The sequence below is a fragment of the Nanorana parkeri genome, unplaced genomic scaffold (genome assembly GCF_000935625.1).
Source record: "Nanorana parkeri isolate BGI_ZX_2015 unplaced genomic scaffold, ASM93562v1 scaffold66, whole genome shotgun sequence".
Lineage (NCBI taxonomy): Eukaryota > Metazoa > Chordata > Amphibia > Anura > Dicroglossidae > Nanorana > Nanorana parkeri.
In genome coordinates this window covers 1235245-1251851 of record NW_017306334.1, presented here as the reverse complement: position 1 = coordinate 1251851, position 16607 = coordinate 1235245, and the positions used below count along the sequence as shown (strand labels likewise).

At 42.8% G+C, this 16607-nt stretch overlaps 1 protein-coding gene across 1 annotated transcript in view; it reads right to left on the bottom strand.

Annotated features, from left to right (window-relative positions):
• Positions 1 to 5300, bottom strand: part of P3H2 (prolyl 3-hydroxylase 2) — a 132184-nt gene extending 126884 nt beyond the window's left edge. The window contains exon 1 of the mRNA XM_018576413.1: positions 4765 to 5300. Within this exon, the coding sequence (XP_018431915.1) occupies positions 4765 to 5172 (408 nt within the window). The 5' untranslated portion in view covers positions 5173 to 5300. The remainder of the gene's footprint in view (positions 1 to 4764) is intronic.
• Between the last annotated feature and the right edge of the window lie 11307 nt (positions 5301 to 16607).

Below are 16607 nucleotides of genomic sequence, written 5' to 3'. Positions count from 1 at the left end.
AGTGTCCCAATTGGAAGATTCCAGTGTTAACGAGCACCAGGACAAATAGAGAGGGCAACAGAGAGCAATAAAAACCTGACAGGTGTTCTAATCCCTGTCTACCCCAAAACTCCACTCAAATGTGCCACTTGGGGGGAAAAAACAAAACAAAACACATACTCAGTACATGTTTAGAATACATGCACATTTGCCCATGTTTTATCAAGGTTGCCAGTGTGTTTATTTCATCTCTCAACCAAACGTTCAAGCCTTCCAATAGCTGGTGTCATAGCTTATCACACGTGTAGCACCATGGCAGCTACAATATAAATAGAGGCTAAGATGGTTCCCTCATTGTCTGTAAGGGATAGGAGGCTGTAGTTTCATTCACATAATAAGTTAACTGGTAAGTGGATCTTCAGGACCCCCTAATAGTTCACTTAAGTGCAGTCTCAATGCTGAGGTCTCAAATTATGTGAACAATTGACGATAGACCAATGCAGTGTTCTGCCTCACTGTACTGACTCCAAGAACAGAAAGAGGGACAGAGCCATGCTTAAAGTGTATATACTGTATAACCAATATATTTTTTCTTAGTCTTGGATAAAATGTGGAGTGGTTAAAACCTCTGCTACCCACTGGGCAGATGTCACTTTACTACCTGCCCTGGTGTCTCAGCACGAAGTGAGAAGAAAGCTCTCCAAAGCATGGTGAAATTGTCCCTAACAGGTGTCCCAATGGAGCATATTTTCATGCTTCTAGTTTGGGCGGCAACTGTAAATATTGAATTTCACATCGCTTTTTTCCTGTAAACGGTTGGTGAATCATGGATACATACAGCAATAAAAACTTTATTCTTATCCAAACCAAAACCAAACAAAAAAGTTGTCAATAGAGTTTTAGGTACTCTTAAGAACACATGTAAGATGTCCATGAAATGTAATCATTGCGTGGAATTAATTTTTAACTTTCATTTTCCAGTTAACTACTCTGTCCTTAGTAGCTCTCCAGTCTCTTTAAGAAACTCAAATCTCAACTGCAGCAAACAAGTATGTTTTTATCATGACATAAATGTTTGTACTCCTGCACACAATCACTCTATAATACAGGGGTGGAAAAATGAAAATAGGATTCAGGAGCCAGTCTGGCTAATCCAGGAGCCAGCAGGATTTTTTTTTAAGTGCCAGTTCAATTAACAACAAATAGAGAAAAAAACTCAAAAGCTAGGCGCCAGCTGTAAATTTTAAGGATCATTGGCTACTTGGCTCCTGGAATTCATCCAGCCCTGCTATAAAACAAAAGGTGCCCATACACCTTAGGGTGCCCACACACCTTACGATAATTGTACGATAATCGCGGGAAATCCCGCGATCGTACGATTATCGTAAGGTATGTGGAAGCCGTGCAACCTCTACTACTGTAAGGTTGCACGACTTTTAACTTACGAACATGTTCGAAAACCCGCCGAGCATGGTACGATGTTCGACGGGTGTGTAGCATGTTCGTAAGATAAAAGCACACACTGCTCGTTCGTCACCGCGGTCATCGGAAGCCCGCCACTCAGGGGGGCGCAGCTTGCGATTATCGCAAGCACGATCTGCCTGTCCAAGATAGGCAGATCGTACGTTTTTTTAATGACCTTACAACCATCGCAAGACAAAAGTCTTGCGATGGTTGTAAGGTGTGTGCCCAGCATTACAACCATCGCAAGACCTTTGTCTTGCGATGGTTGTGAGGTAATTAAAAAAACATACAATCTGCCCATCTTGGACAGGCAGATTGTACTTACGATCATCGCAAGCCCGCCCCGCTGAGGGGCGGGCTTCCGATGACTGCAATGCTGAACTTGCAATGCTGAACTTGCCATGCAGCATTTGTCTTATGAGCAGGCCACAAACCCACCGACAATCGTACGATTCTCGGCGGGTTTTCGAGCCTGCTCATAAGACAAAAGACGTGCGACCGTACAGTTGAAACGGTCACACGCCTTCCACACACCTGCCGATTATCCTACAATCACGGGATTTCCGGAAAATAGTCTAATTTAACATCTTCTTTTATAATTGATAGATCCAAATATCCCTTAATGTAATTACTTGATCTGTTTCCCCTGGTCATGACTTTCAATCCTGGCACCGCATCATGGTATAACCTGTTACCCTTAATGATGTTGAATGTGGATGGGTCTCTTTGTAGTTGTGTTTAAGAATGCACTGAGTGAAAGCAGAACTGCAAAGCAATTACCACTAAAAAAAAAAAAGATTGCAAACATAAAATACAGTTCATCTCAGCTGTCCCCATTTGTTAGCTCACATTATTTTTTGAAACAATGAACCCACTAGCCATTAAATAATTTGTGCTGCCTTTGTACACTGTACCCAATTATCCTGTATGATAAACAGCAGCCAAGATCATGGCCAAATTTCAATTAATCAGCTAAATATTGTTTGCCATCCAGCCTGTGAGACAATTTTCCAGAATGTAAAAACCCAGTTAATTTATAATTACAAGTATCGAAGATCACTTACACCAGCAAAACATTTAAAAAAAATGTTTAGTTTAATGTATTTTACTTTATTCCGTCCACCTTCACATAGGTAAATGGAAGACTAGGAGCATGCAATCTGATTACAGAAGTGTAATGTCCAGCAGGTATGCGTTCCAATGCATCGCACGGTACTGCAATAGCATGTGTCATGCTGCCAAGAGGCTGGGAGCATACAATCTTTAATAGAAGCAAAGCCTTTTTGACAGACCCGGAGATAATGATCAGAGGGGCTGCATGACTGCGGAAGGAATAATCCCTGGAGAAGGGGTTAAATAAAATAGGAATCAGTTGATCTACCTGATTGGAGGTTGGAGTCAGGTGTCGGGGTGGAGCCGCATGGGATGGGACTGCAAGGGCTGATGGGTATTCTTACTGGAAAGTCAATAGAGGAAGCAGGTTGTCCCACTCGCCCCTAATTATTTGCAGTTGCAATGGTTGTTTATTTCTCTGCAGCTTGGCGGGTTAGGGGGGGTCTAGAAATGTGAGTTGGTTGCAAAATGGGGGGATCCAGCTGGTGCTGTCCCCCTGTTGATGTCAGTAGTTGTCAGGGGCCCAGCCCCTTGGAACTTGGGAAACAGTAAGTTTCCTCAAGCTGGTGGGGGTGTGGCTGGGGACATGGGAGCGGTTTTAGTAGAGGCCTTATTTTGGCTGATGGGCACCCAAAGACCCCTTCTCGGATCCAACAGTCATTCAGATTATTTATTTGTATGTTATTTTGGTTACTATGTTTGGTAACTGTTTATTTTTGGTATGGTTAATAAAGGGCTGCTGTTGTCGGGATCCGCTTCAGCTGCGGCGTCTCAGTATACCGTGAGCCACAGCTCGCGGTATACTGAGCCTAGGGTGACGGGAGGACTCTAGTTTGTGTCCTCCCGTTACCCTAAGGAGAACTATGGGAAAAAGACTTAACCCCATAGTTCTCCTTTAAATCCATGTCGCGTAGTTCGTATGTTCATTGCAGTTTCTAACAGAGGGACGTAATTCACGAATACATCAGTCAAGCTGTTGTGTGATTTAAAAAAAGTAACGTATGCACTTTTTAGCACCGCATGTCACATGTAATGTACTTTTTATCACTGCATGCCAACGCACGTGGTACCACTTGTTGCCAACACACGTAGTACCATGCATTGCACAGCACTACAATGCATGCCTGCTGAGAGGTGCGTTGGGGTATCATAAAGGATAACTGTCAGCACAACAGACAAGTGTACCGTGCACTGTGCACTAGCATGCTTAGCACAACACTATGGTGGGAACAGACCCTTAGAGTGAGCTGCCAACATACAGAACCTCATTGAAAAGGCAGCACATGTTAAAGCGACACTAAACTCAGGAGGTAAATCTTAAAAATGCATTAAAGTACCCTATTCGCAAAACTGAACCTTTTTTGTGCATCACCTCAAATCATCTCTGAGTTAGTGCCGACACTGTCCTTCCTTCTGCAGGGTGACTACTTTTGTTCCCCATGGTCCCTGTGTGTGTTGTAGAGTAGCCACCACTCCAAGCTCACTCCCGTGATGGACTACAATCTCAATACAAATTTGTAAACTATACTGTATGTGAGATTGCAGTCCATACGGAAGCAAGCTTGGAGTGGTGGCTACTTTACAACACACAAAGGGACCATGGGGAACAAAAGTAGCCACCCTCCAGAAGGAAGGACAGTGTCAGCATGAATTCAGAGATGATTTGAGGATCTACAGCTGATAAACTCAGTATCTTGCTAGTCGGCCCCGCTGGCTCTCAAAATACCTGAACAATCTGATTGGATGCAGGCATTGTTCAGGTATTTTGATACTAAAGCTTATACTGATACTGATTCCTCCATCCACACAGTTTAGTGTAGATGGAGGAATCTGTTGCACTTTTACCATCTGACCATAGCAAATCTGCAGATAATCTATAGGTGTATGGCCAGCTTAAGATACATTTTTGTTAATAGTTAAGGTACTTGAACGCATTTTTAACGCCTGTGTTTAGTGCTGTACTGAAAAAGAGTGAAACAAGATGTAACTAAAAGGAAGAAGAGCTAGCAATCTTACCAAATACAATTCCAAGAGCTAGCAATCTTACCAAATACAAATCCTTTAGTGAAAGATGAATTGACAATACACACTTCTCAGTAAAGTAACATTCACATCCGATACAAATGATAGTACAAAGGTAACAGTTATAAAGTTGCACTGGCAGCGCTGCAGCCTGGTAGAAGTGGCAGCAGAGCAGCGCAGTCTTACCTTGAAGTACGCCCTCTGCAGGAAGTTGTAGGGAATTCTGCGATGGAACTCACTCTTGATGTCCTCACTGACTCTGTGCCTGGACAGTGCTCCCAGGCTCCCCTCTTCACATTGCTTTACGCAGGCTGACCTGGACAACATGACACTGGCAAAGTCGAAATCCCAGTCCCTGGGTGTCAGCGCTAAAGGGTACCTCTGCTTACAACCCAACCTGCAGCTGATCTTGGTCTGCCTAAGCTGGGAGAAGCTGCTCAGAGCCATTTCTATGTAATGAATCACCTTTTGGTAATCATTTCTGTAATATGCTTCTATTCCATTTTCATACAGCAGATCATAGGGTTCCAGACTGTGGACAGAGGAGTGCAGGAAAAACAGCAAAAATGGTGTGTACAGCTCCGTGAACAGCATGTCTGGTGTGATCCCACTCCTAGGATGGCTAGATCCCTTTAAAAGGGGGTTTGTGCTTCTCCGGTAAGCAGCATGTGCAGCTCACAATGACTCACACTCTGAAAAGAGCAGCCGGCTGTTCATAAAGTGACACACACTGCTTTAGGAGGAGCCCAGAGGAGCAGCAGCAATTCAGTCCTCCAGTAGTACCACAGCAAGCTTTCCTTCCACAGACTCTGAACGATTGCCAAGAAGGAGCGATGCTTTTTATACTTGTGCGCTTGCTGCTAAGTCGTGTTTTCCTGTGTTGGTTCAGCATTTTGGTGTTTGTGTGTTTTACAGTGTTTATATCAACAACAGTGATGATCAGTCTGTGTACTTGTAAAGAGTAGGTGGTCACATTCTCAAGAGTAGATGTCTGGAATCTGGTTTCTATGCCCCCCTCCCTCCTTTACTATTGTGCAGTAACAACAGAGTGCCTGTGTGTTTTCTGTGTGTCGTTTATATGACAGCCGATTAGTCTCAATGGACTGCTGAAGGAATGACAATTGCTCCAAACAAGTACCTGCACCTTTTATTCAAAATGGGCCATACCAAAACATAGTGAGGGCAATTTATCAAAGCTGGAGCATACAGAATCTGGAGCAGTTGCCCATGGCAACCTATCAGCTTCTCTCTTTCATTTTAAAATTTTAACTGAACAAACTTAAAGTGACATTAAAGCCAAAAAAAATTTCCCCTCCATGTAAATGTTAGCACTTACCTCAAATGATGTCTCTACAGGTGCCCATACACTGCACGATTATCGTACGATAATCGTATGCGATCGGGTTTTCGTACGATAATCGAGCAGTGTGAACGGAGACGTGCGACCGTTTCTACTGTACGGTCGCACGTCTTCTGTCGAACCAGCATGTTCGAAAACCAGCCGGGAATCGTACGATTCTCGGCTGGTTAGAACGGTGCTCGGAAGATAAATGCTGAACGGGCCGGTGTGCGCACGCGCACACTGCCCGTTCAGCATTGCGGTCATCGGAAGCCCGCCCCTCAGGAGGGCGGGCTTGCGATGATCGAGAGTGCGATCTGCCTGTCCAAGATAGGCAGATCGTACGTTTTTTTAATCCCTTTACAACCATCGCAAGACTAAAGTCTTGCGATGGTTGTAGAGTGTATGGCTTATATCTACTGCTTGCTTGCTAGCAGTAGATATAGGCAAAAAAAACGGAGGGTTTAGAACCCCTTTAAAGTATAATTATACCCTCTGTTTTGTTTTTGTTTTTTATATATCTACTGCTAGCAAGCAGTCGAGATATGCAAAAAGTTTTTTGTTTTTTTTTAAAAAGCGGTTTAAACTTACCTGTGTCTTCGCCGCGCGCTACCGTCCGAAAATCTAAAAGATCTCGGGCGGCCGTAAAGCATCCTGGGGCGGGCCCATGCGCAATTCAGATTGTCGGCCGGGAGAAGAGCAGAGACACAAGGTAAGTCTATGGACGCCTGCACCCGCATGCAGACACCGTGGGACAGGAAGTGCCAGCAAGCCCAGAGGAGTCAGCGCTGGATCAGAGACCCGCAGCAGCGCTGGAGAGAAGGCTGAAAAGGACAGGAAAGAAGAAGAAGATCGGATTAAGAGACATCATTTAAGGTAAGTGCTTACACTAACATTGGGGGGAGGGAAAAAAAACGTATCCTTTAATGTCATTTTAAGATAGAAGCTGATGGGGGGTTATCAAACCTGGAGCAGACAGAATCTGGAGCGATCACCCATAGTAACTAATCGGTTTCTCTTTTCAGTTTGTTTAGTTAAAGGAGAACAGCGGCAAAAAAATGTTTCTTAACCCCTGCAGTTGGGCTACTGCTATACTGCAAGGGTTAAGTGCTCGTTTTCATCTAGGTGCAGAAATAAAAAAGTTATACTCAGCTGAACCCCGGAGCTGGCGGGCTGTTAGACCAGTCCTTCCAGCCTCTCTCTCTCTCCACTGCAGTGTTCTAAGGTCGCTGAGTCCGGTCCAATACAAGTGAGGGAATTGATCAAAACTGGAACAGACAGAATTTGCAGCAGTTGCCCGTGGCAAGCAATCAGCTTTATTTTATTGTCAAGGCTTAACTGGACCGTAGAGAGAATCTGATTTGTTGCCATGGGCAACTGCTCCTGATTCTGTCCACTCCAGTTTTGATAAATTCCCCCCACTGTGTATTGGATGTGAGGACGCAGAGGGATGTACCTTTGCCGGAGGGAGGACAGAGACAGGCTGGTTGGAGTGCTCTAACAGCCAGCCGGCTGCAAAGTTCGGGTGATTATAAAGTAGGGTACACATGGTACGGACAGGTACAGGCCAAAATTCGCACAGTGGGTGCCCCTGTTGTCACTCTTCTGCCTGGTATCCCTCGCTCAATTCTTTCATTTTAAAAAGAAACCCTCAGGGCTCATTCACACAAGAAGCAGTGACTGGCGTTTTTCAGCAACTGATCAACGCCAGTCAGTGTGAGGACATGAAAAACAATGTTTCTCTATGTGCCTTGTTCATACCATAATGCTGGTGTGATGAGTGATCTGGACCAATGTAAGCACTCTGCAAATGTATGCAGTGCACTGAATGGCACTGGAGGTCACCACAGCGCAGTACACCCCTCTGTTGTGTGGAGACCTCTGAATTAATTCATAATTGTCAGGATCCGCTTCAGCTGCGGCGTCTCAGTATACCGCAAGCGGCAGCTTGCGGTATACTGCAGTGTCTCAGTATGTGGCAAGCTGTAGCTCGCCGTATACTGAGCTTAGGGTGACGGGAGGACGCTAGTTTGTGTCCTCTCGTTACCCTAAGGAGAACTATGGGGAAAAGCCTTAACCCCATAGTTCTCCTTTTAACTATCAACAAAAATACATCTTATTCGTGTATCACTCGGCTGTAGATCCTCAAATCATCTTTGAATTTATGCTGACACTGTCCTATCTTCTGTAGGGTGGCTACTTTTGTTCCTCATGGTCCCTGTGTGTGCTTTAAAGTAGACACCACTCAAAGCTCACTCCTGTGATGGACCACAGCTTCACATTTAGTTTACTAATTTGTATTGAGATGATTGTAGTCCATCACAGGAGTGAGCTTGGAGCGGTGACTACTTTACAACACACACAGGGACCATGGGGAACAAAAGTAGCCACCCTCCAGACGGAAGGACAGTGTCAGCATGAATTCAGAGATGGTTTGAGGATCTACAGTTGAGTGATACACAAATAAGATACACTTTTGTTAACAGTAAAGGTACTTAAATGCATTTTTAACTCCTAGTTTAGTGTCCCTTTTAAAGCAGACTTTACCCGTATCTTTAAAATAACAACAAACACATCTTTATAAATGTTTAGTAATGACATTCTACAAACACATACTTCTAGATAATTGCAGGCTTTGTATTCTTTGCATACCTTATTTTTCTCTCAATCCCCAGTCTTCTGACAGTGGCCATGTTTACTAAGGGCAGATTACTAGCTCTCCTTTTACTTCCTGGACTTCTGGCACATGGGATTAGAAATTTGACTAGGACATGTGATCATGCACATCATCTCAGGGGAGGGAAAGGCCTCTCCCTGAGATCTCCTGAGATTTCCCAGCAATACTCTGCTGATGACAAGGCAATTCCAGTGTGCATTGATTTGGCAAACTGAAGTGTTTTGCCCTTTCAAAGCAGGAAGTGAATGTTCTGCAAGTGTAAGTATTTCATAATCACAGCATTTTACACCGGACATGTCTATGTTATTATTAATCATCATACATGCAAACATATTTTCGGTTGTGAAATTTTCATTTCGGCGCACCTCTAGTTTTAACCCCTCCTATTCGACTTAGGCTCTACTTTTGGATAGAATATCTCCAAGAGAAAAAAAAATCCCTTTGCAGTAGGGCTACCCCCACACTGCATGGGTTAACTGCTCTTATATGCCTACAGGACCTGTGTAAAGGATGTTAACTTACCTAATCCTTGCTCCCGTATGCTCTGTGACTAGCACCACAGTTTTTCCCCCCTCTATGCTTTCACGGTTTGAGGCCCACTGAGGTCACCATGTACCATACATGAGTATGCCAAGGGGCAATCCACAAGCCGGAGTGAAGGAGGGATGAGGTGAGTGCCAACTGCCAGGTGAGTGGGGACCAGTTAAGTACAAGTTCTTTACACAGCTACCCTAGACATAAATGGGTAGCCCGGCTGCAAAGGACGTTTTTTTAATTCACCTGGAGGTAGGCAAACATACAAGGCAAACAAACGTGCATTCTATATGTCCTGTTCATATTAACACACTGCGTTGGTGTACAATGTGATAAAATGATGCAGGCTGCAGCGCGCTTTGTGTAATCTATATCTCAAAGTATAAAAACCGCAAGGGTCTGTTTAAAAACTATTTGTAAGGCTGTTTGCCCTACAAATATCTGTGAGCATTTGTTCGGTGTGAATATATGTCAAAATGAACATTCTTTCCAAGTGAATGTATTTTTTAATGTATTTTTACGTAATACAGCATTATAACCACTAGATCATGCTGAGGAACATAGAAGATGAATACTCATTTCCTATGCCCCTTTAGCTCCATCTAGTGGCCATAACGCAATATCACATGAAACATAAAAAAATGCATTCCACCTGGAAAGACAAAACCTAAAGAACATTTGTTTTGGCATAGATTCATACAGAGTGAACTTTCACAGATATCCACAGGGTGAATAGCCCTGCAAATTGTTTTAAATAGTCCCCTTTAAGTTTAAATATTGCATGAATATAATATGTATAGTATAGTATAGTCCACACTGTAGTCCACACATTGTATAAACTGTGAAATATTAGTAAAAAAGGAATCTTATTTACAGCCAAAGAACTAACAAAACAGCTGTATAATAGCATACTTTGTGTATGAAAACCAAACTTTTGCACATTTAGGATAGAACTCCAGTCATAACTCTATGTCTAGTTTTCGAGTGGGAAACCTCTGTCAATGTTCTTATGTTGTGTTTGTCCCAGTTGGGAAGATATAACCCCAGTATTTGGATCTGGGGACTGATAGAGAGAGTGAGAAAAAAACCCATAATGTATTATCTGTCAGCAGAGTAGGAGTAGAGGAAAAATTTTCAAAAGCAACAGAGATGTAATTTCCACTTCCTGTTGTGTCCCTCATTTTGGGAAGATTTCCACTTCCTGTTGTGTCTCTGAGGTCAGGAAGTACAAGTAAATCTCCACTATGAAGACACAGACATTAATTATAAATGTCTGATAAAAATGAAGAACCTGTTAAAAGATCAAAATAACAAAACCCACTTTTGCCAAAATATTTACCTTCAATCAGAGATTTCCCTTGCAGTACTTTTTTTCTGAAGCCAAGGGCTAGTTCACACCAGAAACTGCATCACAAATGCGTGCGTCTGTGCAGTTGCATTGCAATCCGCTTTGACGTGTTTGTGATGCGTTTTTGATGCGTTCCGAGGCGTTTTTTTTTTAACTAATGATGCTAATTAGACAATTAGGTCACTTCCTTTTTCTTGTCAGAGCATTTCCTTCGTTTGTTTTGGAGCTCAGAAATGCTTGCTTTGTTGGCAGATTTCTGCAAACATGAGGACAGTGTTTAACAAACATGTGAGAGTGGAGATGGGGGGGGCTGATTATTCTGCATACTCTGTAGTACATGGGTGGTATACAACTATCTAGCTGGGCTGTATATAAAACATCAAAGTTGCTGAGAAAGAGAACTCGCCACATTTTTCTTTTTGCAGCCTGTCCAGACCAGAAAAATCAGGGTTTAATTTGGCAGTTATCTCCCTCCACTTTCCCATCTTCTGCCGATTGTTTTTGTAGTTGGGATGCTTCGGATCATAGAGGAGTGGATACTCCTCCACATATTTTATGAAGATGTCAGCATCCACATCGGCCATGGCTCCAATATCTCTTCTACCTACAAAGAGGAAGTCCCTGGATGATGACACAATCAATCCTTTTTTTTTTTTGTGGATGCGGTCCTTTGCGTTTTGGTGCGTTCCGGTGTGATCCGATGCAGCTAAAATAGTACAAGCAGTATTTTTCTAACTGCATGGGAACAGACTGCAATGGTGTGAATAGAGCATTGTGATGTATTTGGCTGCAGCAGCCAAACTGATCGGACTGCATCACATCAGCAAATGGTGTGAACTAGCCCTAAGGTTAGGTTCAGACCAGATGTAGTGCGTTCCGGCCCGATTCTGGCCAGAACGCACTGCATCGCATTGCTGCTGGCTCACTTTTTTTGTGGGGCAGGAGGGGCGTGGCGAGCCATTGAAGTGAATAAAACTTGTTTTGCCTGATGAAAGGGTTCCTGTGTCCCCCCGAAACGTTGCACTAAGTGTGTTATTTTGCTTTTGATGTACGTCAATAAATAGACGTAATCCATTTACTATTGGAGTGCCGGTGTCTATTTCTTTTCTGCATTACTTTGACGGTGGCCATCCGTCGACTACTGAGCACCCAGGATACTTTGTTGGACGTGCGGTCAGGAGTGCAATAGGTACATGGACTGCCATTCAAGTGAATGGCACCGTAGCCAAGCCCTCTGGCCGCACAGGAATGAAATCGGCCGCACAGGAACGCAAGGCACATCATCAACCCACTTCCTCTTCCTATAAGTATGATCCTTGTTAGCGCATGAGCTTATTGGCTTTTTGTACTGCTTCTCCCTCTCACATTCCAGTCCTGCTGTACAGAGACTACAAAAGGCTGATAACAGGTCAAATTCAGGTACATACACTGCTTGTATAAAAAATATATATATTTAATGGTATATATTAATGATTACGGAGCTGTATGAATTTGTGTCTTTTATATCTGCCTAGAGTTCAGCTTTGAAGGAAACGTTGGAGGACAGGAATATGGTAGCTGCGATTGACTATATGGTGTACACTTTGGTTGAGTGAATTTGCCCAGGTTCAGTTGAAGGGGGCTTTATTGAATCCTGCTTAAAGCTTAAGTCCAGGATCATCTCAACTCACCCAAGTATGGTATATCTGGCACCAGTTACCACCCCCGTATGTTCATTTTTGTAATGTTTTCCCTCTATCACCATATATAGTGTTTAGAAGTACCTGTGGCGTCATTCTTTCTTCCCCAATCTGTTTGCAAGCCTTGGGCACCTGGAGGAATTTCTGGCTTGCTGCTCATGTAATTTCCTGAGACTACATGTTCCATGATTCTTTGGGTATAGTTTCTTGGTGTCAGTATCTGGCACACAATATTAGCCCTGTATTCCCACCTAGTATTAGCGTGGTGAGCTTTGTTATATGACATCTGTAGTCTTTTGGACTACAAGGGATCGTCCTGACAGGATGTGGTTGTGTGACGTCTACTGTCATGTAAAGCAGGAAGTAATATTTACTTTAAATTGATTCTGGAAAGGCAGGCATTATGGCAGGAAAATTAGCACCAGTAAAGAGTTTAAGAGGTATATAGAAATGCATTCTTAATTTTATTAACGTTGGAGCATTGCTTTAGGGCCAAAAAAAGGCAAACTTAACATCAAACCCCTTTAAAGTATATGGGAGATGTTATTTAGTTATAGTATGTGTTAAGACTAATAGGCAAGCTATTGCCAACAAAGGCCATGGGGAGCCTGGCACTGAGGGCATGCACAAATGCAAAAAGTTTTTTTTTTTAAATACCATACAGCAGGGAGAGAATCTTTGTATACTTCTTCAAGGCCAACATTGCAAACACAGAAATCTTTTAATTGACATGCTCAGGGAATGCAATAAAACTGTATGTACGTACACTGGCAAAGCCTTCCTCCTTGCAAACTACCTTTGTCCCAAGTCGAGGGACAAAGTCCTCCTCCCCACATACGGTGCCCCAAAAGGTAGGTGGGGGTAATATGTGGGGAGCTGTTAGTGGAATCTGGAAACCCCCTTTATAATAAAGGGGTAACCAGGTATCTGCCCCCTTCAAGGGGTACATTAGTACCCTTTACCCATATCTAGAGTTAACAGTAAATAAGCACACATATACCTAGAAAAGGTTCTTTAATCAGAATAAAACAACAAACATATAAAAAATACATTCCTTTCCAGAATACTAAAAATCTCTACTTCTGTAACTCAACTATCTGTAATGTCATTGTACTATTTCTATGCATTCTCAATGTTGTTTTTAAAGTCTGCTAATCTGTGATGTTTTAAGTGATAGCTAATTTAGATGCTTGCTTCATGTATGTCAAACCATAAATTTTGTTCAAGTTTATAACCCTCTACCCCCTTATCTGTACTTCAAGTAACCCCCTGCCTTTCTCTTTTTTCTTTTTCTCTAAAGTTTGCACCTTGGCTAACAGATAGAGTATTTAAGCAACCAAAATCCCATCTACAGCTCACCGCAGAGCATTGCTTCCTCCCACCCCATGGTTCAGTTTACCTTTATAGAGATACATCAGCACTTGACTCAAGGACAATTCAGCTGCCCAGCAGCTGTTATTCATTGACCATTCTCCCAGATTTCAATACTATCCCGCTTTAACCTCTTCCCTACCTCTTTCCTTTCATTGTTGCACCCGTTTCATACCTACTACTCCTCATTCACTTTAGTGTCTCATACTTCCTCTGCACACCATGCGTTCTCTACCATTGCTTCTCACAATTGTGGCTTCTCTACTTAAACTGTATTTCCTTTATCCCCCCTCTCCACCCCACAATTTATATATTTCTCCTTCTCTCCTACCCTCTCCCTATTACTGCACTCATCACCTCCTGCTCATTCTGAATACACATGCTAGGGTTACCTCCAAGACACTTGGGCATGTTCGCTCATGTAAAACTCCCTCTCATCTCACTTCCCTCACACTACTGCTTCTCCTGACTTCAGGGGATATCTCTCCCAATCCAGGCCCTCTCTTTTCTAATACTCTTCCTCCAAACCAGTATTGCCTTTCCTCTGGCAGCAGCAATCCACGCACCCTGATTTCTATTCCCCTGCTTCCTAGAATCGGTCCCTCCTTCTCATGTGCCCTTTGGAATGCACGCTCTGTCTGTTTCCTCTGTCAATCCCTACACTGGCTTCCTATAGCCCAAAGGATAAAATTCAAAATATTAACAACCGCGTACAAAGCCATCCAAACTCTGGCCCCGGCCAAAGTATTACCCTAACCGTCCCCTCCGCTCTTCACAAGACCTCCTGCTTTCCAGCTCCGTCATCAACTCCTCCCATGCTCGCCTCCAGGACTTCACTAGAGTGTCTCCCATTCTATGGAACTCTCTACCCCAACCTGTCCGTCTATCTCCCACACTGACTGCCTTTAGGCGATCCCTTAAGACTCATCTCTTCAGGGAAGCCTATCCCACCTCAACCTAACCACTGAACAATCACTTTCTCAAACAATCATCCCCGCACAGCTACCTCCTCATGTATCACTTGCCCCTCCCTTTTAGATTGTAAGCCCTCACGGGCAGGGCCCTCCTTACCATCTTGTCTTAAATTGTATTGTGACTGTAATGTCTTCCTTATATTGTAAAGCGCTGTGCAAACTAGTGGCGCTATATAAATCCTGTATAATAATAATAATAATAATAATAATTCCTTTCAAATATTTGCACTTTAGTGATGGTGATGTGTGAATCCTGGGTGAAAAAATTTATAAATAGAACCCCAAAGTATTTGTCAGGCCAAACACATTTTTTATATGTTTGGATCAAGTGGGGAATGATTAGGATTATTTTGGGTTTTTACTGCTACTTTGTTAGAGAAAAACTTGCAAAAGGGACACAGAAAAAATCAGCAGGACAATGTCCGACACTGGCAAAAGTGATACAGCGTGCCCCTGTTACTATTTAAACAGGCGCTCGCTGTATCCAGCTTCTAACAGGATAAGCAAAATGTGCACTGTTTTTCCCCACTACGCTAATAGCGCAACCTGACAGAAGCAGGATACAGCGCACGTGCTGAATCCACCGACTGACAGGTTATGCAAAATGTCTTAAACAGGAGGAGGTGGGGCAAATTTAGATTGGGGGGGGGGCGCCCAAATTTAGTCTTGCCTAGGTCAGCACAAAAATACACCACTGGAAGTAGAGTGCATGAACAACAACATTTACAGCAAGATCACTGTTAAGTATTTTAATTGAAAGCTGCAAATTCAAAAAAAGTACAACTTACTTTTGAAATTACATTAAATGTTTAAGCTTGAATTAAATGTCAGTGATTGGGTTTTCACATACTTTATTTTGTAGTCAATGTTATAAAATGACAAAGTATAGATTCTGTATTTTATTGTGAGAAGAGCGAGAGCAATAAAACCTTACACACATTTTTGGGAGCAAACTGTCATAGAGGTAAATAACCCTTAGTGTTTGTGCTCTTATATTTTTTTTTATTTCTCATTAATTACCAGCTATCAATTCATGGTTGAAGCTAGCCAAATTTCATTGCGTTTTCATTTTCAAAAAGCTTGTCTACCACCTAGAAAAATATGCAGCTATAAATAAAAATAAACTGCATATAATGTCAACACAAACCTCTGGCTTTGGCCCAGTGTTTGATATTCCTTGGGAGAACTTCTGAAAACTGCATAATGAACGACTCTAGAAATCCTTACTGCCATCACTTTATCCATTTATATATTTTCACATATTTTATGCTAGAAATTCTGCTGGCTAGTGTGAATGAAAAGTAAGTTCATCAATTCAAGGCTTTTATTTTTCAGACATGCACATCAATTGATTTTAACCTAATGAAAGTTCTCTTTCTAAGCCCCAGTGAGCTAGTACATAATCGGTGGTATATCAGCCACACCAGCCTGAATATTCACCAGGGCCTTCATTTGTCTAAAATGGTAGCCCATTGGTATTTCATTGCACTAAGGCCCCTTTCACATGACCGGTTCCGATTGGGTTCGCCTGTCAGTTTTTCAGGTGGACCCGATCCGATGCCCAATGCAAGTCTATAGGCAGCCGTGTGTAAACCGTTTACACCTGGTTACCCCGCCTCAGGCCGGGCCCAGATAAACAGACGTATCAGATAACCGTTTGACCAGTCCGGATCCTGCTGGATTGGGGGTAATCTGATGTAAATGGACACATGTCCGTTTTCAAATCCGATTCCCCATAGACACAAATAGGGGTCCAGTAATTGCAGTTTTGTCCCTCCATCGCAGGTTGGAGGAAAGAACTGTACAGACACATGTCACAGCAGTGACATCCACTCTGCACTGCTGTGATCAGGAGAGGATCCATGCACAGATCCTCTCCTGATCAGCTCATGTGAAAGGGGCCTAACTCCAAGTGACTTATTTTAATTGTACCACCTGACATAGTGAAAAGTTTATTGTGATAAATCTTTATAGTGTGGTAGAACAATTATAATAGACCTTACTAGAACTTACTAATGTTGCTTTATAGTCTAGTGACAGTTCACACTACTGATCTTTGCTACTCATAATAGCGGTCATGAGTGCATATCAGATGATACCTATTACT